The sequence below is a fragment of the Tetrao urogallus genome (assembly GCF_951394365.1).
Source record: "Tetrao urogallus genome assembly, chromosome: 1".
In the NCBI taxonomy this organism is placed as follows: domain Eukaryota; kingdom Metazoa; phylum Chordata; class Aves; order Galliformes; family Phasianidae; genus Tetrao; species Tetrao urogallus.
This window is the reverse complement of record NC_136813.1, coordinates 88,229,165-88,254,234: the sequence shown is the minus strand read 5'-3', so window position 1 is coordinate 88,254,234 and position 25,070 is coordinate 88,229,165. Positions and strand designations below refer to the sequence as shown.

The 25,070-nt window shown below is 39.3% G+C and overlaps 1 protein-coding gene across 1 annotated transcript; it reads right to left on the bottom strand.

The window, feature by feature from the left end:
* Nucleotides 1-244: 244 nt before the first annotated feature.
* VPS26C (VPS26 endosomal protein sorting factor C) lies at nt 245-16,541 on the bottom strand (the record flags this gene model as incomplete). The annotated part of the gene is made up of 8 exons (XM_079549426.1): nt 245-327; nt 1,993-2,145; nt 2,475-2,625; nt 2,852-2,926; nt 5,382-5,462; nt 6,034-6,183; nt 8,135-8,278; nt 16,485-16,541. 8 exons carry the CDS (start codon nt 16,539-16,541, stop codon nt 245-247), a joined length of 894 nt encoding a protein of 297 aa, XP_079405552.1.
* Between the last annotated feature and the right edge of the window lie 8,529 nt (nt 16,542-25,070).

Sequence of the window (25,070 nt, the reverse complement as noted above, 5' to 3'; positions counted from 1 at the left end):
AAAAACACAAAATCTGGTTGCTGAAATCAGATACTTGACAGAGCTCTCAAGATAGTTAGTCCATGTAGGCTACCATAAAACAGGCACAGGCTTTGGGATAACTGAGAGCCCAAGAACCACCATCAGGAGGAAGGAAGTGACAAGTTTTCACTTCAAATAACAAGATAAGATAAAAATCTCATTTTGTCTCTGAATGATTTCATCCTTCTCCAGTCACTCCTTAAGTGATTCTTCCTCTGGCTATTTACATCCTGCAGAGCTTCAGTGGGAAGTTCTCTGTGATGAGATGATCATCATGCAGGAGGACAACAATGTTCACTTCAAACTCTACAGGAAAAGAAAGAGTTCCATTAATTAATCCATTCAACTGAACTGTAACAGTAAAAACAGAGCAGACACTTTCTACTCTCAGCTGCATCACACCACAGGACTCTCCCAAGCTGTTTCCACAGCCAAGTCATACAGGGATGAAAAGGTATTCCAGACAGAACCAAATTAGAGGCATCTGAGACCTTGGGCCACTGAGACCCTTGGCTTCTTACAAACTGAGTTTCTTCTGGATTTGCTTCCCTGTGACTGAAAATTGATGCCTGTTGACCACTGTGTGATCAACATAGATGACATAGAAGATCAAACAACTACAGATTAAAATGGACTTTGGTGTGAGAAACCTCATCCCAAAGCATATGCATATTTTTTTTTAGAATCACATTGAAAAGTTAAGGAACAAATTCCTGCCCACACTGTCAGAATGTAACAAGATTTTAAGGCCTTACAGAAAGTGAAGTTAAACACCAAAAAACCATATACGTGTAAATGATGAAAAAGTCTCAAAATCTACTCTTCAAATATTACATTGTGTTGGTCAGAAATAGGATCAGGATCAGGTCTGTAAAGACTTCTAAGTGGAGACAATATAAAGACAAGTAGAGTTCCCAGATGAAGGAAGGCAGAGATTACACTGAACATAGCTGTCTTTTTTGGGCACTTTCATACTTCAATTAAGACTTCAAATTCATAAAAGTAGATATGACATTAACAGCAGCCATTTCTTATTTAATGGTAAGAAATGGCCAAAGTAAACCAGAATAGTATTTTGGGGGGGGTGAGAAGGGGAAGTGGAGGGGAAAAAAAAAAAAAAAAAAAAAAAAAAAAAAATCACAGTACATCAGGTACAGAAATGCTTTTGGGGGAACAGACAACCAAGTAATGAAAGTTGGAAAGCTACCTGTGCATATTTGTCCAAGATACACAGCAGAAAAGTAACAGGAGCTTCAGGTGGGAAGGATCTTGGAAGTAGGGACTTAGACTGTAGTAACAGCTACTACTGTACTAGCAGCCTCAACGTGATGCAATTAAATTAAAAAAACAACAACAACAACAACAACAAAAAACAACCACAGGCAGCAATGAGAATTTCTGAAGTACTTATTTGAACAAATGAGAACTATCCTAAATTTTAGATGTTTGTAATGAAGATGGTAGAGTTTGGATACAGTTAGGAGGAAGTGGCCTGTGTAGATCTAGAAAGTAGAGTCAGGTACAATCTGCCTCACTTCTGAATCTATGCAGCAGGAGAATGGGAAGCAAAAAAAATAAAAATAAAAAATGCTATGGAAGGAGGGGTTCTCAGCAGTGATAGAAAGAAGGAATCTTTCCATTTTATTCTCGGGCTACTATTCAGGTGTTGAACAACACCATATTTTTTTGGCAGAAAAGTTACTCATTGATTATTCTGGTCATGTAATTCTCTTAGAACTTGCATAACAGTATCCTAACTATTTCTGATTGGAAGCACTTGGTCTCTGCTTTCTCAGTCTATATGAAATGCAGCATACTACAGTCCTGTTCATGGAACCTCTACAAGGAAATACTCGTCCTTGTTCTTTCTTGCACAGCGATTCATCCCATTACCTGCCAGAAGCTGAAGTGAAACTAGCAGCTTATTTCTAATGGAAGCTGCAAACAGAGCATAAGATCCTATCCACTTACCCACTTTGAAGTTTGTTGTTTCCAAGGTAGGGCAAGTGAACAACCTGGGAAACACCATGTATATAGGAACTGGTAAGCCTCTGCAGACATCCCCATCAGCAATCTGAATATTCTGTATCTCTGTGGCATCTCTGGCATAACCTTCTGCACACCCTGGTGAAAGCAAAAGAAATTCAGAGGGAGCGGAAGGAAAAGCAAAGCAATGGCCAAAATTCAAATATGAATTCACTGGGGGTAGGAGCAAGAAGGGAAGGGAACAGGGATATGGCCTTTTGCCCTTTGATTTGTGAGTTTTCACATGAGTGCTTCAAAACTAAGTCTTAGGGATTGAATTTAAAGTAATGTTTCAACTGTTCCACACGAAATGCAGAATTATTTTTTGCCAGTGTTTTTAGTTGTATGATTTCTGACAGTCTTGCATATTGAACATCTAAGTGGTAATTACTGCAGCATACACACGTTCCACCTATTGGGAAACTTACCACAGGTTTCCACACGCACTAACTGCAGCTCTATACTTTTGACTGCAGCTTCTGCACTCTCCACTACCAGCTCCCCTGTTAGTGGCTGCGTAATGACACAGTTTGTAGAACTGAGATGGCCTCTGATGAGAAATTTTGGAAGTGATGCTCTCTAAGAAGATGGAGGGAAAACAAACATAACTAGTCATCTACCAGAAGAGAACAGGCAGCATCACCTTACAAAATAAAAACAGGAGGGAGGAGAGAGAAAAAAAAAAAAAAAAGAAAAAAGAAAAAAAAGCTAATGATGCACAGCAAAGCATTTATTCATTCTTTTCTTGTTCAGAATCATGCAAGTAGTAAATTAAAAGTAAATAAATAAAACCCAAACAACGTACCTCTTTAACATTCTGCAAAGTTTCAGGAGTAATTGTGAAGTCTACTGGGCTCGGCGTCAGTTTCCCTTTCTGTGACTAAACAGTAATGAAACAGTTAAGCTGTAACTGATTTACAGCACACAAACACACACTCTGAATACTAACATCAATTAACAATTGGCTGTGTTAATTTTCAGAATTGTCTGCATACAAGAAGTATGTATCTGTATAACAAAAGATCTGAAATTTCCTACATTTGGTAGTAAGTAATATTATGATATTGTCTAAACAGATCTCAGCATATTGCAAATCTGAATTATAGAAACAAAACTATCAAAACTTTGATTATTTTGCACTTGCCATTGCGATAAGCCACAACATAATCTCCATTCTTAAGTTTAAAAACAAATACACCAAGTGTTTGGCTAATCAAAATGCCCTGGAAAAAAGAACACTACCAATCTTCTGAAACATACTGAATGCCATAGAAAAAAAAATTCACATTTCTGTATTTACAAATAATTACATTTTGTATGTCATGCTTTATGTTTCCTTAAATTATCATTACTTTGTAAATTTGGGCAGGGTAAATTGGAGTAATGGAGCAAGATTATTTATATGTTTAAAGAACCTTCCCTCTTCTCTTGCTATCTCTGAGCACTTTGAGCTCTTTCTGCTGCCCTTTCAGGACCAGCTCAGGCCTGTTAAGCCATCCTCATATCAAAAAGATATGAGTTGAGGGAATCTAATCTGGCACTGATGTAACAGATGTGGACTCTCAGCTTCTTTAACTGTAAAATTAGCAAAATGTGGTCCAGGTTAATTTCCCACATTGGAAGAAACAATTCTAGGGGCACATTCTTGTAGTTGTTCACTTCTTTAGATCACTTGTCACAAAACCAAGAAGTTAGTCTTCACATAAATGGCTGGCTGGGCCCTGAGCTCAGCTGTGATGCAGTCTGTGCTTTGAATCAGGAAGGCAAGTGTAATTTACCATTTGCCACGCTCTCTCCCCATCCTTATCTCAGAGAGAGACACACTGTCTTTTCCCTACATATTCTACATATTTAGAACAAGTGATCAGCACAGCAGCATCAATCAGGAGAGATCCAATTGCATGTGACTGAGAGTTGGTAGAGCACTGCTATACCGGTGGCCTTAACTTGAACTCTAAGTTAGGACTTACTCTCACTACCTAAGAATTCAAAACAGCTTCTGCTGCCCAGCTGCAAGATGGAAGATAATAGCAAAAAGATTGACTGTATTCTCCCACAAATGACAAATCCTGGCAAAGAATAAGGTTAAGGGAAATGGTACATTGAGCACTGACAGAGAGAATTATATGTTCAGTAAAACCTCATTAATTCACCTCAACTGGAAGATTTGTCATGATTTACTGACTTGTGTTCTAAGACGTGCCACAGTAGGAACATGAAATAAAATCAGGAAACTGCACAATATAATTTGTTCCCTATTTTGACAACTGTGGCTTACTTATAATATAATGATGGACTAATAAAAAGTAGTATAATACATTTTGGAAAATAATACAATCCTGCCAACAGAAGACCTCCTTTTAGCACCTAGCTAAATCTGTGGTAGTACAGAATGAAAACAGCATATTTCTACCATATAACAGCATAAGAAAGAATCTAACACTTTAATTGCTCTGTTAAAAACTTCAAGGGAATGATACAAAATAATATGTTCTAGTAAGTTCCATGTGGAAAAAGAAGAGGTATTTAGCTAGGCCTGCACAACCTGTACTGACAGCACGTGCTCTGAATGTGTGTGTAAGGCAATACAAACTAAAATGTGGAAAAAAATCTGATATAGGAACTTCCAAATAACATGCAGTAAACCATTTATTGTGAGACAGTCAAATCTCAGCCCACAGCGATATAGAAGACTGTCTCCATGTCACTGACTGGAGAGTGTGGTTATTTGTTAACTTGGATATCTAGCATATTGCCAACCATGGGCTTATATAATAAAGGTGATTAAGCTGACAAGTTTCTTCCTTCCAATTTGATGCAGTCCTAACTTTGATATTTTGGCCTGGGGCTTCAAGTCACAATTAGGCATCTAAGTGACAGAAATTATGTGCTGTCTCTCAACTAACAAACTGCCTTTTCTAGGGCAGGCTTTTGGGTGCCTGGAAGTTTTGGCTAGGAAGCATTCAAATAATCTGAAACAGCATTTAGATAAATATGTGTTCTTCTACCTACATTGTTGTTTCACTTTTAAAAATTAAATAACAGAATAAATGCAGTGCAAATCCTATTTATAATTCTACATTAAATGCAAAACAAAACCAACGGTGTTTTATCAATAAAAACTGACACGTTAGCTCTTCTGGATATTTATGTTGTTATATATGTCCTTTACTCATACATACCACAGATACAACTACTTATTGTTTTACTTAATCTTTTAACCTTACCTCCAAACTTCACTTAAAATGAAAAATAAAATAAACCAAATCAGATCCAACAAAGCACACACGCAGCCAGCCTCCCCCCACTGTGTAGTTAATACAAACTGCACTTACCACTGAGTGAACAATGAATTCACAAGTCTTGGTTAGGTCTTTTGCCAGCAGAGAACGTCGCATATCACACCGCAGGGTATACTGGCAAGAATGGGATGACAAAGAGAAAGAAGAAAGACTTATTGAAGAACTTAAGATTTCATCCATCTGTTATCTTTCAGTCCTTTGTATGGGTATATATGTATATGCAGAATGCAGATTTTAATATTTAAGGCACTGCTTACAGCAGATTTGTAGGCAATGCATATACCAATGATACAGTGGGAAGGGAAGGAGATACAAGGTATATGATTTCAGATGCCCCAAATGAAAGCTATTTTGTGCTTACAGGCCCATCCCATTTTCAAATGGTCTCGCATGTTGCATAACAGCCAGTGAGATCAAGGGACTAATTCACTGACACAGTAACACTCTTGTATGGTATGGCTTGAGCACCCAAATGACATCCAGTTAAGAGTGATTTCTGTACTGCTTCTCACCACGTTTTTGTTTAAAGAGAAGGACCTCTAAGTTCCTGCTTATCCTTCAAACTGACAAAAACAAATATACTTAAAGATGCTATGACAGAAAACTTTGTCCTCTGTTTCCATGGAAGAAGAGATACGACAGGTAACAAAAGCTCAGATTTTCTTTACAGGTAGGACTCCCTTACCTGAATATTAACAAAGACACCATGATACGTCTCATACAGAACTTTGTTGCCCTTCACATGCAGTGGAAATTCAAAAGGAATTTCTGTCTTGCCACTGGGAAGCTTCCCTGGTTTTACCATTTCAATAGTGCTGTTAATAATTTGAATAGGCTGCAAAAATAAATACGAAAGTTCAGTTTGAACTACAGTGACAGTTACATCATGTCAAATGAACCAACAATATCACTGAAGTCTAACAGGCTCCAAGAATTTTCCAAAAATTCAGATATTTTTTCCTCATACGCAGTTCTCCAGTCTTACAAGGAAATACTAACAATGTTTCATTTGGAAAAAAATGATGTATGATCTATTTAATGGTTGTAGCAAAGTAATGACCACATGCATTTAGAGAACTGAACAGCAAAGTCTGAAGCACCTGGGAAAGCAAAGTGCCATTTTCCAAATGATGACCTGTAGTATGAGTTGCAGAAATCAACAGGTACACGTGCCAGTTCAGCAGGCAGCCCTTCCCCACCACCCTGCTGCCTGCTCATCCACCACTTCTCACCCTAAAGGTTTCTCTTCTTATAAGGTTTCTTTTTGATTTATTTCTGAAATTATGGTTAGCTAAAATTTACCACTGGACCGGGAAAGCCTGATAATCATGAAATATGCACACAAATGGAACAGAGCAAGAGCAGCAGGACAGAGCAAAAGTGCCCAATAGGGAAGTAGACTGAAAATCCAGCACAGCATTACTACTGGCATCTTATTTTCATTCAAGATTCCAGTTTCTTGCAAGCAGTTTAAGTTGCTTCAGTGTCTATCTGATAAGAGATGCAATCCCTCATTATCTTACTGTTCCATTACTTACACATATTTGTCACAGTTGCCAGAACTGAAAGAGTGATCGTTGTGCTGACATTTAATGAGATAAAGCTAAACCTTCTCTATTTAGGTTTATTCCAACCTGCGTTTTTAACATGAGAAAGAAGAATGACTGAACTAAGCTCACTGTTCACTCATACTAAAAGAAGCAGCCTAACTTGCTCCTCCATGTAGCATTACTTTCTTTTGTGCTAAACTAGACATTCATCTGACCTATCAGTAAGATAATTCAAATCAATTAAACTCATATCAGAAATAAACTTGCCCTCTCCTGATCTACTAATCTAATAAATTGAATCAACCCGAATGAACAGAAACAAAGCAGCAGAAGCAGTGCTGGATGAAGAGAAAAGATTAAATGATCTCAGCCCATCTTAGTAGGGAACATCATAAAGGGAACTTTTTTTCCTCCAGCTCATAATAAAGTGTTTATTACTCAATTAGAAGGAAGCTAATCAATGAATGCTGGGTATACTAGGAAAAGGATACAAGATAACTATAAAGAAATATGATCACTGCAGCTTTGCTTGAAGGTTACACTTCTCTACAGTTTTACTTCTATTTTTCCTCTAGCAGGCTGGAACAAGAAAATTCTATTGCTTCTTCTGCTTTTCTGTTTTTCAATCAATCACAGACAGATTACTCATGCTGCAAACAAAGTAACTATGATACAAATTAAGACTTTAAAAGACCCTACACTTTGGCAAACTGTTCCACAAATACAGCTACACTGACTCTAGACATAGGCAACCTTGCCCTCAATCAATAGAGCCACATTTGTGTGCAGCCCAAGATAATTTGTCCTGCTAGATTCCAGACTTCACATTTCCAAACCTGGAGAGCAGTAGAGAGGCCTTCCAGGATTCTGTGTTCAAGCTGCTGGACTGCAGTGTCATACTGCACCGAGGAACCTTTACGGTACTCAGTAGCAAACAACCTCAACGGCCTCTGCAGAAACTATTAGTGTAACAACTGACCTGGACAGAAGTCCAATTAAACTTTGTCACCGTAGAATGAGTCTCCAATGCATCCTCCAGTAACCCTAGTATTTACGTTACTGCATTTCTGCCCTAAAGAAAACACTCCAAAATGGTGAAAGAACGTTAAGCATTTCTCTGCTTTGTATCATTCGCATACCATGAAGTACTGTAACTTCCTGAGAGCCAATAAAGAAAAATCTAAGAAAATTGAGAAAAGCTTCATGCTGAAGATATCAACCTGCACAGGTTCTTACCTTGACAGAATTGTAGAAAGCTTCAAACACACCCACACTTTTGGCACTGAGCTGCAGATTTACAGATCCTTCCATCGTCAATGAGATGCCTTGGTGCTGGATTGTGTCCTTACTTGTTATGACCACGACGCCAGAAAGAATTTCCTAGTAGGAGAAAAGACAACATCTAAACAATTGTTTAAAGCAATTTCTGGTAATGCTGTTACTCAGACAACATGCTACTCCGTTTTCCAACAACTCAACAAAGCTGTTCCCAAAGTACAGTCTAACCCTGTTAGAAGAGACAAATACTGATAACAAAATAATGTGAGGAACAGACTCCAGTTTGTTTTCTTTAAAAACATTCTCCTTCTCACAGAAGTACTTATTGAAAGTACTTATTCCAAGTTTCAATTGCGTTGCAACACTTTGAGGTTTCCCTCTCCTGGCAAATGAAAAACATCCTCATAAGCAGCCATCAGTTCAGTTGGTAACAGTTAAGTTTCATTTCCAAATCTCAGGAAAAATTTAAATACCAAAAGCAGGATGGTCAGTCATAAGGAATGGGATAGAGAGCATAGCTGTGAAAGAGATGCCTGTGCTGATGATCAGGTTAATCCGAAGAGCTGTACAGAGCAAATTAATTAATAACAACAAAAGCCAGCAACAAAACAAACAAAAACCCCACCACTCCACAGATGTTCTGCTACACAAACTTATGCCCCACTATGTGGGAAACAGTTTCAAAGCGTATCTGAATCTAAGGGTAAGATGTGTGAACCAAGAGACAGGTCACTTATCCCACTAAGAATGTATCTGCACAAGAACATGGCAACTTTTACTTACTAATTCAGAAGGTTGAACACTGAAAAAGAATTGACTGCAGGACAGCAAGACACATTTCATTTTACATACCCCATCATTTATCCTTCCCATTTCCTACAATAGAGTCCACTTCAATCCAGTATTGCACACCAAACACTCAAACGTCTGGAAACAGCAGCAAGTGATTTGAGAACTTGGAGATTTCTTAGGACTAACTCTCTCCTGGTTGATAGTAAAGCTCTCAGCCTCCACACCAAACCACAGATTCAAACAGTAACTCAGACTGCCCACTCCATGCTCGACCAGTTAGAACCAGTCTAGCTCCGTACACTTGAATGCTGCCAGCCTTTTGTCTTTACTAGTGGTACAGCATAACAATATAGAAAATGGGTCAGGCAGTTTAAAGCAGAGCATCAAGCATCACAATGAAGGCTGCCATGCTACAAATCCGAGAAGAGGACCTGCAGCAACTGGGAAACTCCAGGAACAGAAGGCACAAGCACAAAAGGACAGTGAAGAAAAGCTGACCTAAATACTGTACTGCTTTGCAAACAGGCTTTAATTAGTACCAGCAATTAGGTTATTGCTTTGAAAAGTGAATACTGCTAAACTATAAGAAGCAAGGACAGCCCTGAACGTATGAAGTGCTTCAGTAAATGAGAACAGACTTCTATCATATAGCAACAACCTATTAGCTATCACCTACACAGCTTCACACAAGAAGGTTGTATGCATTTAGGGCAGAAGGGAGAAGAATGGATTAAAATTAAATGCGATTTCTTTCTTTAAACAATAAGTATCTCCTAAGAAATAAAAGGAAATTAAAAGAAAAACCTTGAAGTCACTTTTTAAACAAGCAACTTAAAGAAGTCACTAGTCAGGAGAGAGAGTAGCATCACAAAAGAGATGCTTTAATTTTTATCTGAACTGTTCATATGCAATCAGGTTCTATCTCCATTTTACAATGGGTGTGAAAATCTACTATTCCCTCTCTTAAGAAGAGCTACTTTGTACTTTTTCATGTTCTCCCTAAACACAAAACTTTCAGTACTCTTGTCCTTCCAAGAGGTACAAATCAAAAGAACATAAACATATCAAGATGGTAAAATACTTACAGTCAGCACATCATTTATGAGAAAGCTTCTTAGTTTTGCAAAAGAAAACATAACATTTGAAAAAGTTATTTGGCATCACTAGACTAATTAGTACTGTCTTCAATTTGTATCAAAAGGTATTCATTTATCTTTAATACCCTACCATTCTCTACAACTATCTGAAAGGAGGTTGTAGTGAAATGGAGTCAGCCTCTTCTCTCAAGTAATTATGACAGGGAATGGCCTCAAGTTGCACCAGGGGAGGTATAGGTTGGGTATTAGGAAGAATTTCTCCTCAGCAAGAGCAGTGAGGCAGTGGCACAGGCTGCCCAGGGAGGTGGTGCAGTCACCGTCCCTGGAGGTGTTCAGGAGCCGTGTGGATGTGGCACTGAGGGACGTGGGCTGACTATTTGGACTGGGGGATCTCAGTTGTCTTTTCCAACCTTAAGGATTCTACAAAGGCGTAGAGAAAGTCACCAGTGAAATGAAGCCCCACTTATTACAGTGGAGTAACTTATCATCAGTTGCTTTTGCTCACTTTCTACCTTCACACTTTCCAGGAACTCCTCAAGGCTTTACCACACGATGACAAAACTTCACAAAATGGAATAATGCTAATGCCCTCCTACAAAGAATCGTTCTCCTAACGAGAGTAACTATCCACAGAAAGGACACTGCATCCCGTGAAGCTGACAGAGTAGCACATGCTACACTGGAACAAAACATTCTTGTGAGAAAACTGTTCCAAGTTAACGATCCCCAAATAAGCTCTTTATTCTTCTACTGTCAGTTCCTCACCTCTCAAACAGGCACACCTAACTGACAGAAAAGTCACAACTACAACGAACATCTGCTTCACCTAATTCAACCTCATCATCCCTTATTTTCACAGTCGTTGAGCAGAGCTATCTGTGTTTGGCTGAGGACAATTAGGGCTGATCTTTGTTCAGGAAGAAGCAATAGCGCGTAACACAGATCACAGAACCTCATCTCTAAACTCCTAAGACAAACTGCAACTTCTGACTAAACCAGGCAGCCAATCGGATTCTTTAAACATGATGTAAAGATTCAAAGGATCAAAGCACGTTAATTATTTGCTGAGAATTACTTCTAGTGTTAAAACACACACCAATTCCAACCTAACTGCTTACAGTCAGGTCTTCTTGCTTGAATAAGGCACTACAAAAAGCTTCCAGCTAGATATGATGTACTTTTAGATTGGAGCCAGTCATTTGACAGATAAGAATATTTGCTGATAAGAAATATCATATCAGCCTATTTTATTTTCAAATGACAGATACTTTTGAAAAAACACCAGCACCAAAATCAATCAAACAAACCATAAGGCAAGCTTTCAGGACCACCTGAAATCTGCCACCACGCATTTTCAAGTGTTGACAGCAACAGAAGACACCGTAATGAATGCCAGTACATACAGAAATGCTTACCAATTACCCAGCTCCAGTTTATTTTAACTATATCTTTATAGAAGCACAGAATCACAAGATTAGAAAGGACCTACAATATCATCTAGTCCAACCGTCCACCCATTACCCTTGCTACCACAAGCCACTAAACCGTATCTCATAGCTCCAAGTTTTATGAATTAAGCTTGTCACTGGTTTGGCAAAATGGGAGTCCATGGTCAGTTGGTTACCAACAAAATGCTTTAGTTTCTCTTGGGGTTCCTCTTTCCACATCACAAACCTTTAATTTCAGGACTAAGGGCATGAATTTGGCAGTTTTAGACTTCCAATTAAGTTCACTTAAGTCCTGTTTAGTAAATGTTCTTCGTTATTTTCTGCCACATGTATTATTCTACCCAACTGATCCACCAGCAGATCTTAACTTCACATTCTTCTGATTCTTTACGCAGAAAGGTACTGCATTTAATAGGAAAACCCTGCTGTATCCAACTAACAGGACATCAGACATTCAACCTCAACGTTCAGTATTACTAAGCAGTTTGCTTTGTCAGAAACAATAAAAAGCTTCTGTGTAGGCAAATTCTAACTTAAGTATATTTTGGAGTCACTTGTCATTAAAAGCCTTTTGCTGACATTAATCAAGGCATTCTTCTTTGTATACTGCATTTTTCAGCCTGCAATTCTTTTAATTATCCATTTTGAGCTAACTACCACAGATATTCCAGTCATCCTGTTAGGTTTGCTAAATAAAACACATCATTAGCTGTGACTGTCCCCCTCTCATTCTTCCAGCATTCCAAAGTTTGTTAAATTAGCCTCAATGGCTTGAAATTTTCTCTTCAATTAAAAAAAAAAAAAAAAAAAAAAAGGGGGGGGGGGGGAAAGGAGAGGAGGGGGAAAAAGGGGGAAGTCTCCTGAACACTGATCTTCTGTTCCTAGTTGCTGCAGTAAGCCTTATTTTGGTATAACAAAACTGGCCATTAAGATCTATTTTCTTTTTGTTCTTAAATCCCCAATCACTTCTCTCTTGCCTCCTAACAATCCTATTACTCTTTTTGCTCCAAGAAATGGTGAATGTGCTGTTCTTTACCTCCAGTTTAAGGCACTTGTTTCAACCAAGCTTACTCAAATTGAACTCTGGAAAAAAATAAAGGTCTTTGTTTGCTTATTTTCTCCAGTTTCTGATGATCATAAACAATGAACATAGAAACGGCTCACCAATTACCACAGCAAGTTTTTCGTTTTTAAAGCAGCAATTTGTTGCCATGCACAACTATTTTATAAATGTTATGTCTGCTTTCTCCCAGTTAAAAAAAAAATAACAATTCACATGGAAGAAAAGAAGAATTAAAAATAACAGTTATTGCCAAGATACTGCCTTGCACTAAAAAATAAAAATAAATAAAAAAATAGGAGAAGAGATTTCAACTTGGCAAGAAAGACTGTTTTGTAATGATGAAAAATGCTCAGACTCAACTGGATTTAATATAACCAAGGTCACTGTACTAGGATGAAAAGTAACCTGACCTAACCCAAGACAGCAGGGAACAGTAATTTGAAGATTGAACCATACGGCTATTTCAGCACCAAGATGAAATGTAGAGGTCTCGGCCTTATGGAGAAAGCCTACAGAAAACCACACATACCACTCTAACCTTATAAAAAGCAAAAAATGAGAAGTTACTCAGATGTTATTAATTTTCCTGGCCAGCCATTTATTTCAGACACACACATTCTTCTCTCACCAGCCTTCTCTTATATACTTTGAACTATATTTTCACCTAACAAGAATAGAAAAGAGTTGTGCAATAACATTAAAGTTCACAAACATTTATCTTTAAGCATTTCCCTCTAGAAGTTTTTTTATGTAAACTCTCACACCCTCAGGGCCTTCATTAACATGGAATTTACTACCACGGGAACCTCTGAACTTGTTAAATATGGGTCTCTCTCATATCTGTTTCCCCTCACCGCTTCCCTCTTGGGGGTAACACAGAAACACAGCAAATGCTTTCAGGAGACTGAGATGCTGAATGGCATACGCTCAACAGATCCAGAGATGCGAAAGATTTCACGCATTGTCACAGAACAGAAAACTGGAGCTCAAATGGAAGAATCAGCAGCCATTGCCACTTCTTTGGTCTATGAGGACCTAGAAGCACAAGCTGAGATTCCTCAGGCTTCTGTTCATCCACACAACTTTATCTGTTTTGTCCAGTTTCCTGCTCTCTTGGAGCTGTTCCACTCTATGTAGTCTCCATTCTATAGGCCACCCACTGCTTCTTAAAATAAGAAAGAGATCTCATTAGGCATGACTTCACTGATTGCGTGAAATCAGGGAAAACTTACAGACTTGCTTTGAAAGTCACATACTTTCAAAGGCTTAGTGTTGAAATCATAACCAACGTGAGGTGTATAATCAATGAATATACAGATGTTATAATTATGAAATAAACAAGAGAGTTTGGTTAAGCAGTTATTATATCAAAAACAGAATAAATAAGTGTGCTTACCCTTGTCCTGGGCTTGCTATGAAACTCCAAAGGAGTGATCTCCAAAAAGAGATCCTTCCCCACTGGTAGCCAGCTCTTAAATGGGTCTAGGAGAGGTGCAGCCAGGCTCCACCCCTTCCAACAGCAAAGGTGAATTACCTTCATCTAAATTGTGCTCCCAGGGCTGACTCATTGCTCGCCTCAGGTGATCAATCAGAGGTTCAGGCTGTGATTCAACAGTTTCCATATAGTGAGAAGATGATAGAAAAGGTAACTACACTATTACAAGCCTACACCATTTAGATGGGTGTTAAAGTCAAAATGACCCTCAGAAGTTACAAAATCACCAAGAGGCATGTATTAAATTAAACACACCAGAATACTACATATCAGCTCTCAGAGCAAATATTTCATACCTACTTAGGAGTGCAAGCAGACTGTCTTTAAAGCAGTCTGCTAAAAAAAAAACCAACACCAAAAAAACTCACCAAACAATTTTATGATGCGCACAAAAACAAGCACCAGGAACATTAATGGTTTCTTAACTATCCATCTGCTTAATTGTGCAAAAGTATTTACCTACACAGACAAACGTTTTCATGCTTTAATCAGAGCTATCTCATAAACTTCGTAGAACTGAAAGTTAGGGCATCTCACTGTCACCTTTTCCTACACATCCAGCACAAGTCCATTCTGATACTGATTGTTACACACACTGTGTTACACTCTATTTGAGAAGCCATTCATAAGAAAACAAAAAAGGGATATCTGATTCAACAGATTTTATTCTTATATATATTTAAGAGTCACTCCGTCCAAATTCTAGCCACTGCCCTCCTCCAGCTCACCAAGCAACACCATCACTGCAAGAAAGGCAGCAGACAACAAATGGCTGTGAAAGAGAGTTGCACTGTGAAGTCATGCTGTAATAATCATGGTTTCAGGCAAATTACGATTTCAAAAGCTTTGTGCTATTATCTTCTAATAGGCCTAGCCACTGTACAATTTGAACATCACTGGATTTGATACTCTCCAGAGGTCCCTTCTAATGCCTACAAACTGTGATTCTGTTACCATCTTCTTACATATCCAAATGCAGTTTTAAATGAGCTTGGAAAACAAAAGATCGATTCAAGCCCCAGTATCTCCACTGCCTTCATATAAGTAGCAAGACATCTATACTGGGATGAGCTATGGTTTTCACTACAGGAATCCCCTCATTTCCGAGTAGCATTGATGAAAGCATTTTTTGAAATGAAAGTTGTCCTAGACTGAAGGTATTATCAGCATAGCTGATGTCAGCAAAGCACACAACAATCAGTACATTTCTAAAAAAAAAAGCCCTAAAGCTACACGTGTTCCATGCCTAATTCAGGAGAGATTTGTAATGCCTTCCAATGCCTACGAAATTACCATCAAAAATTCATACTGTACTCCTAACACACAGCTTACTGCTGTTTCACATCATTCAAATCTCAGAATTCCAGACCTCCTTAATGAACTAAAACTATAAACCTCCTCACACGGAGTTTGAGTGACAGTAAACATACCACACAGATCTACTAATTTTAAGAATCTTACTTAATTTCAGCTTGAAGATAGAAGAAATATCCCTTTTCTTGTACTAAGATCAGTCCTGTTTGGTATGATACAAAAGCAAGCCTAGCAGGGAAACTGAAAAGAAACACAGCAATAAAATAACATGCATCAGCAAAATAATGAGAAGGTGAGAAACAGAGAAGAGCATTTACCACCAAAACATCACACCCAAAGGGATGTGTTGTTCACAGAATGACAGCTCAGCTTTATGGATGCTGCTGTCTCAATGATTCAACAACTGCAGAGCAGATGTTCCATAACCTTCCATTCAAAATTGTTTAAAGCAGTTTCCCAGCATTAAAAGCATTCAGTAAGCCAAAACACGGTTAGATGCTGTATGAGACAAACTGCTATCACAGAACCGTTAAGGTTAGAAAAGACCACTAAGATCACTGAGTGCAGCCCACCCCCTCCATGCCCACGTCCCTCAGTGCCACATCCACACGGCTCCTGAACACCTCCAGGGACGGTGACTGCACCACCTCCCTGGGCAGCCTGTGCCACTGCCTCACCGCTCTTGCTGAGGAGAAATTCTTCCTAATACCCAACCAAAACCTCCCTGGTACAACTTGAGGCCATTCCCTCTCGTCCTATTGCTGTTACATGGCAGAAGAGGCCAACCCCACGTCAGCACGTCCTCTTTTCAGGTGGCTGCAAAGGAGTGAAGCCAACTGCTCTCAAAGGGAATGAAAAAAAAGACTGCAGAAGTCACAGCATTTTTCAAGTGGCTGCAAAAGTTAAACTACACAGAATCACTTTACCACATACAACAACTACATTAGTGTAAAATTATTAAGAAATCGGTCAGAGAAAAAGAAAAAGAAAGAAAGATGAAGAATTCAATCAGAGGAAAAAGCAAAGTAGAACTGCTCTTGCCTAAAGACCGTATCTAAGAGGGTATTACTCCCCATCAGGTACAAACATCAGCACTCACCCCGCAGCGGTACACCTTGTTGGCCCGCTTGATCTTGATGTCCAGCGCCGTGCCCATCGCGCCCTGACGGGACGGGAGCGGCCCCTGCGGGAGGAAACCCACTCCCGTCACCGGCTTCCGCCCGCGGCGCTTGAGGCAGCTGGCGCCGCCAACATCCGGGGCTCCGTAGCGTCATCCCTCAGCTCGTGATTCTGCTTCCTTCCCCGCCCCTCCCCCGCTTCCTGGCACGGGGAGCGGCCCTAACGGTCGGGCTCGGCGCGGCCTGGGCGGGCTTTCCCGTGCGCAGCCGTTGTGGTGCTGCCCGCCTCGGCGGGAACCGGGCGGGGGAGGAGAGAGGAAGGTCAGTGCTCAGCGTAATGCCTAACTGCATTACGCCGAAGGGAATTACATTCTTAAGGAAAACATAAAGAGCTTGTAAATAAATACAAAAGGGCTGGAGTTGTCTCCGTTACAGTTACACGTACGACTCAGTACATTGAATTTCATAATGTGTGCAGGCTGTGCTCTGAAAGTTGTCAGCGATTTGTTTTATGAATTTAAGTAAGGCAATGCCTTGTAAAATATCAAGTGAGAAAATCTGTCAAAACAAAAACAAAAAATCTGAAGTAGAAAAATATCTGGTGGATTCACTTCAACTAATGAAGTGATTTGTCTGCCTCCACCTTGCACTGGTGCGGCCTCACCTTGGGTACTGTGTGCAGTTCTTGGCACCGCAGTACAAACAGGCCATAAAGCTGTTAGAGGGCGTCCAAAGAGGGCTATAAAAATGGGGAAGGCTCTGAGGGAAAAATGTACCAAGAGTAGCTGAGGCCGCTCGCTGTGCTCAGTGCAGAGCAGAGGAGCTGAGGGGAGGCCTGATGGCGGCTGCAGCTCCTCACAGGGAGCGGAGGGGCAGCGCTGAGCTCTGCTGTGTGTGACAGCGACAGGGCCCGAGGGAACGGCATGGAGCTGCGTCAGGGGAGGGCAGCTGGGGGTCAGGGAAAGGGGCTGCACCACAGGGCGGTGGGCACAGCCCCCAGTGCTGGAGTTCAATGAGAGTTTGGACAATGCTCTCAGAAGTAGGGTTTGAATTTTGGGTGGTCCCGTGTGGAGGCCAGAGCTGGACTTGGTGATCTTCATGGTTCCCTTCCAACTGAGGATGTTCAGTGCCTCTAATGCATGTGGCCATGTGTCAGCTCTGAGGGAAATTATTAAAACTCCCACAGATACGGAGCACAAGTGGTTAATTCCTGCAATTTCACTGGGTCCAGGACTCAGCCACCAACGTTATGTCCAGTCCCAGAGGAAATCTACAAAGTATGAATCCAAAGCATTCAGCTGAGATGTGGCAAATGCAGACCTTACCAGCCTCAGAGACACAACACCGTTCTTTCCTCATCCTACATGATGGGACCTTTTTCATTCACTCTTAAACAATTTCGTTGGTGGCAGAGGTGGAGGGGAGATGGGATCATACATTCACAGAATATCCTGAGCTGTAAGGGACCAACAAGGGTCCACAATTCCAGCTCCTGGCTCCACACAGCACCACACAAAATTCCAACCCTATGTCTGAGAGTGTCCAAATGCTCCCTCAACTCCATAAGCTCAGTGCTGTGACCACTGCTCTGGGGAGGCAGCTATGGTGAGCAGGCTTTACAGTGAATAACATGGATGTAGTGCATAGGTGGAAGGGAAAGACATTTTTCTACAGTCTTGTCTTCCAATAAGGCTTTAGGTGGCCTGGAATAGAGAGTCGTGGAATTGTTTCATTGGCGAAATTGTGAATCTTTAAAGTCTAAATGCTAGGGCTGGTTTTCATCACCTGATCTTACTAATTAGTATTATTTATTGCTATTCGCAGTGAAAATTGATAAATAATTTTTTGAGAATGGCATTTGAAAATGAATAAGCATTCCAAGAATTCTGGAGTCATCTTTATTTTATTGCCTTAGTATAAATATTTGTCCTTTTTTAGTTATTGGTATTTAGAAGATACATTTTCTTAGCTTCAAATAGCTCAAAAAATAAATACAAGTCCAGAGGTACCATGTCCTAGCAACAGCATGCAGAGATCATTCCTGAGCACGAATGGGCTCCAGAAATGGCAGGAGGGAAGCACTCAAGTGACATGAAGAACTCCAAGTTCTGTGTTTAGCCTTCTCAGCCATGTGAAGCCAAGAAGATGATTCTAGCCTGTCCCCTCTCACTCCTGTGCACACTTCAGTGCTAAAAGTGATGCTGTATTAAGGAAGAAGACCGCCAAAACACTGTGCCATCTGTGCTGCTTAAGTGCTTATGGAAAGCTTGGCCAAACAAACAAACAAAACCCAACAAAACAGTGCACATTCATAATTAGCAGCATCTTTTGTTCTGGGGAAAGAGCAGAGACTGCTGTCATTAAACATTCTGCAGAGAGTGTTTCAAAGACAGAATCTAAGTGCTAAGAGAAAGGAATATTTAGTTACGAAGGATTAGTACTGTGCTTCATAGCTAGTTCCTGTTGCTAGTCACTTTGCAACACGTATAAAGGAACTTATTTTTTCTATTTGTTTTTTACCCCAACAAAGAAGAACTGAAAAGAGTATTTGCCCAGATAGTGCAGTCGTCTTCAGAGTATGTAGATTCTCTGCCATTGCTTTCACAATCAAGTATTTATTATCCTTAGGAAACGCTTGAAGGTACTTCAGTTACTTATTTCTAGGAACTGAGGTCTCACGTCCAGAAAAAGCTCCCGTTGGTACAAGCTGTAGCTGCCCTCCTGCCTAGCAACACTGATCATCACAAACAAATCCATCTGGAGCACCCTGGCTCCCAATGAAGCAGTGTCCAAATACGGTCTCTGTATCAATAGTTCAGCAAGCATTCTTTGTGCAATTCTTCTTGCCAGCGTTGATGATAGCTTCTTCTTGACTGCAATCTTTGATTCAAGATATATTCTGTTGGAGTAGTATGCTGGTGGCTAAAATAGATCTGCAGATGCGGTCATCAGTGTTTCTAAATGTCTGGACTGAGTTAATACTAGTTAGAACATTTAGAGATGCTTTGGCCAGTTCGGAGACAAATACCATCCTCATCTCCTCAATTCACGTTTCCAAAATATGAAATCAATTTTTAATGCTTTTATTTATATATATAATGCTTTTAATTGTCCTTTCTCCTTTTAACCAGTTTTATTCACAGATTAGAAAAAAAAAAAAAAGGGTTCATCATAGTCTAATCCAGCACTTTAAGGGGAAGATTGTGAGTCCCCAGGTGATCATTTCTTACATTATTTGTTTCTGTCTTGCTACTAGTTACAGCCATAACTATATTTATTCATAAGAACTGATCTCTTCTGATTGATCAAAGTCATAAATTTTCTCTACTAAATACATTATTTACCTCATAGGGAATTATTTTGAAAATTTCAGCAAAATGACTAACAGTTTAAGCTTTAGAGCAAAGGCTTGAAATTTGGCAGGGAGTCTTCTCATTGTCAGGGGATGCTTCTTCTGTCCACTTGAAAAATCCATTCCAAATTTGGAGAAATGATGAGACTGAAAATTTTAGGCTTTGTTCAGCCAATGGGAGGTACTTCATAGCGTTGCAGCTTTATACACACCAACCACCTCCAGTCTGGAGGTGCAGGAGTGATGAAATGGGAGTAAGGGGTAGTGGGCTACGTGAAGGATTATTGCAGCATACAGGCTCCGGGCCAGGGCACCTCGCAATATTTCTTGGGTGTCAGCCAGCACTCCTGGTGCCTGGCACAAAGCAAGTGCCCTCCTGAGGGCAGGTCTTGCCACATGAAGGTGACAGCTGGTATTGTCCACAGTCAACTTAAGCAGCAGTGGTCCATGATGGGGATAAAGACATTTTTGTCCAAGGGATGAATGTGGGAATCACTGCTGTTCCATATAGCAGAATCTGGGAGGGTTTTTTGTTACTTCCCTCAGTTTCTAGGTATACATAGGTACTAGTAAGACTTCAGAGTGAAAGAATGATAGGTTTGGTAATAATAAAGTTAAGGTTACTCTGCAGACTTCAGGTGCTCTCTGTGTATGCATTTCAATGAAAAAATCATACTAAATATTTCTGTTCCTCAAAGTAGCTCTTTTATTTCCCTTCCCACTATTTTTTTATACATAGTTTTATTTAGGAGATAGGATTTGATTTAGGAACGTAGAGGATACTGTCACAAGACAGCTCTTTATTACTTAATTCATATCACTGTTACTGATGTTGGTTCATGCAGTGCTGCATTCAGCTACAAGAATAAGATTAAATATTTATTTTTATTGTTCATTCCTGTTTGTTTTTTTTTTTTCCCCCACAAAGAACTAGGGTACATATTTTGCTTTAATTCATATTGGATATAATTGTACTTGCAGAATGAGCCAAATGCAAACTTGAGTTTGAACTTCTGTCACTGTTTTTAAATTGTGTTGACCCTGAACAGGGAATGAACTAGGAGATCTCTTGTACAAGTTGAACCTAAACTGAAAATAAATGAAAAAATACATTAAATTCAGTAGAATGGCACATGCATTTGTTTTAATTTACCTTAAAATATTATTTTAAGAAATATGTTTAAATTGTTCAGAATAATCAGATTTCTTTTTTTGTCTCAACACAAGGCTGAAATTTACGCATTAATATGTATCACATTACTGCATTTGTAACTTGAAATAAGCAAAATATAACTGCCTTTGCCTAGAGAACAGCAATTTACTTAAGGAATTCAGTGGAAGAAGTTGTGCAGGTAATATGAAATCACATCTGAAAGTTCACTACTTGTCATCACAAGAATATAGAACACACACTGCTGAGAGAGATTATTAAGGCTAATAAAAGAGTTATTATAAATATTCATTCATTGAATAATTTTTGATTGCTTTATGGAAGCATATGCTTGACAAGCCAAAAAGAAATGAGACATCAGGAGTGGAAAAGCCATTCTAAGTAACACAAAAGTGCTGTACCACTAAACAACATGGAACATATTTAAATTCATTATCTTTGGTGCAGAAATCATGCCAAAGCCCCTCATCGCATCACGTAAGTGTTTGGTAGGGCTCTTGAATGCTTCAGAAACAAGGAAGATAATGAAAAAGAAAAATCTTTATCCCACATAGGAGCTGTATACACATTAAATCTGAACCACATTTTCAGAAATGCTTCTCATTCACAGAAAGTTATTTTTCTTTTAAAATTATCCTTTGAGATTTATCAGGCTTAGAAGAACCGTGCGGGATATAGACAAGGAAAGGTTGGAGAAGGCTAGTCAATGAAACTTAGTTGAAGAAGAGTCCATATAGAAGATACTAAAGAAAGCCAGATAATACATAAAGACAAAAAAAAAGTAAGAAAAAAAAAAAAGTGCTCATAGACTAGCAAATAATAGCCATAAAGTTGAAGGAGGTATGTGTACATCCATTGTACTTATCAGTTCAAGGGCCATGCTCAGCTATTAGGAAGCAAAAAACATGAGATTCTGTGCTGTTGAAATCTTCAGAGCAATTTTGTGAGAACTGCAGTTGGCAGCATGATGAGAACTCCTCTACAAGGGGTAGAAACATTGCAAACTGATTGGTCACAGGAAATGTGGGGGTACTTGTTGTGTCAGGAGGCAAAGCAGTGCTGGAAGCTGAGCTGTTGAAAAAACAGGAAATAGTTAAACACAGTTAATTCCATAAACAGGATAATATTTGGTTATGAATCCTGAAGGCTTTTAAGAACCGAGTAACATTTTTTCCACCAAAATGCATCATTTTTAACAGAATTGCCACAGATTAAATGTGATTAGCTTGTTTAAAAAAAAGGGCTAGAACTGAGTGAAAATTGCACCAAGCTTTACTCTTCTCTCAAAAGTGTTAGGAAACACAGAAAATGACATTATGGAACACTGGGGGGGGGGGGGGAGGACAGACAACCAACAGTGCATAAATCGAAAGAAGTTTTTATGTCTGACTGAGACATTCAATTGCTTTTTTTTTTTTTTTGAAAGAGTCTCGTAGGTAAAGTAAATAGTGTCAAGCAATAAGACTTTAGAATATAGAATAAGATAGCAAGCTTTAGAAATAAATTATATATATATATCTTGTAGTGCAAAACATTAATAATGGGTTTTGAGAAATTCTGTACAGTGATGCAATGTTTTTATCTCAGAATAAAAGAGCTATTGTTTTTTTCCTGATTTTTAAGTTGACAGTTATTAATTATAAAAGTAGCAGCTCTGACATTCACCCAGATTCTTTTCATTATTTCCTTTGCACACATTTTTTTTTTTGGAGGATTTGTCCTGTGTGGAGCCAGGAGTTGGACTCAATGATCCTCATGGGTCCCTTCCAACTCAGGATATTCTACAACTCTACAGCTCTCATCCACGATCACTAAACATTGTAAAGTTGTTGCTCAGTGTATACCTGGGAGCTGGATATTCCCTAACTCTCTGTGATCTGTTTTCCAACAAGTTTCATGGAGATAACAGGATTTTGGATCAATCAACTCACTAGTTTGATCTGGCTTTGTAATTTTGTTTATTAAGCCCACTGCTTTGATCAGATTACCATCATTTTCCCAGGAAACAAGCACATGTTCTTGCTAATAATCCAATATAACCTTACATTTTACATCAGCTTTTATAATCAACAACTTTTGCATAGTTACGTTTTGTAGTGGCCTCAAAGGAGACTTGTATGTCACAGAACTTTTTCATTTTTTAACAAAACTTGGTGTGACACTAGAAAAAGTAACAGAAATCGGTATCAGTAACTGATATCAATAACCTTGACTGTTAACATTTTTACTGTGATTTAGTTTTTTAAACTTCAAATGTAAAATCATGTTTATGAGTTTGTTTTTATTCAGTTATCTTTCCTTCTGCAATTGGAAGGGATTACATAAACTTAATGCCAGTGACTGGATATTCACAGCCATACTCTGCTACTCTTCTCCTACCCTACTGGTGGACTGTGGAACTACCTAAGATAATAAATAGATTTTTTTTAGCTTTCTTCTTGTAAATTAAAAATAAAACTACGGAACTTGTTCCCTGAAATGGCTTTTTCCTTTCATGTGTTATAGCTACAAAGGCAATGAGATATCATTGCAAAATGTTGAGCAATGGCATGCCTTTTTAATGGCATATTTTTCTTAGTGTTTGGATGGCAGTAATTTTAAAATGGGGTAAAGGACAGCACAGAAACTATACTTTTTAAAGTACAGATGGGTTCATAGCTTCTGTTACATCAGCAGCACAAAGGAAATTTAAAAAATGAGCTTGCAGAATGATTTGCAAGGCCATGAGGAAACTAAACAACACAGAAAACCCAAGCCCTCTCCCATTAGGTGTCTGAAGCTTTCCACAGGGCCTGTGGACCATGAAGTACATTCGTGTTTTTGCATCTGTTTTCACAGTGCAAGGGCTTAGACAAACTCATGCCAGCACTTTTCATTATGAGGAATTCAGCAGATTTACCTCAAATTTAAATGTGGGGCAGAAGATGTTAGGGAAAAAACAAATAAGTGAGACACTGTGGGGACCAGATGGCCTCCCATGCTAGAGCTCTAAGAGAAATGAGGCATCTGAGAATTGAAGTACTGAAGTGAGTGGCTCTGTTTTAAAACCCCTTTCCCTGGTAACTCAGTAGGGAATGTGCCAGCCAATTTCAGAAATGACTCCAGTGAAGTTGCAAGCAGCTATATAGAAGTAAGTTTGGTATGTTGTCTGTCTGGACAAATAATCACAGAATCACAGAATGGCCAAGGTTGGAAGGGACCTCAAGGATCATGAATCTCCAATGCCCCTGCCACATGCAGGGCCACCAACCTCCCCATTTCATACTAGACCAGGCTGCCCAGGGCCCCATCCAACCTGGCCTTGAGCACCTCCAGGGACGGGGCATCCACAACCTCTCTGGGCAGCCTGTGCCAGCACCTCACCACTCTTTCTGTAAAGAACTTCCCCCGACATCCAACCTAAATCTTCCCTCCCTCAACTTAAAACCATTTCCCCTTGTCCTGCTAAGTATTATCTGTATTATAACTATTATCTGTCCTTCTTAACAGAATCAATGGACGCACATATAAATAAAACATATTGAGGAAGACACAGCACAGCTTTTGTTACATTACCTCACATGTTGCAGATCTATAATTCTTTGGTAGAGTTAACGTGTGGACAAGGAGAGCTCCTGTTTAAGGGCTATAGGATTCCCAGTGGCAATGGCAATGAGATCCCTAGACAAAGCTTCATTAAAAAAAGAGAAAAGCAAAGGAAAAAAAAAAAAAGCCTTTATGCAATAAGAAGAAAAGGGAATGGATAAAAAAATGGCTAGAAGACAGGAAGCAGAATTAAAACAGAAATAAAGGTTAGCTTTCACAGAAGAGGAAGATCACAAGAGGAGTCTGCAGGGACCTGTGCTGTGACTTGTGGTACTTAATGTATTCATAAATGATCTGGAAAAAGAGAGTGAGCAGTGAGGTATCATAGATTGCTAATGATATTAAGCTATTCAGGTAAAGGAAAGTTAGAGGACAAATTGTGATGAAGTTAAAGTGGCTGTGAAGAACTGAAGAGCTATAGAAATACTTTACAAGACTGAGTGACTGGATAATAAAACG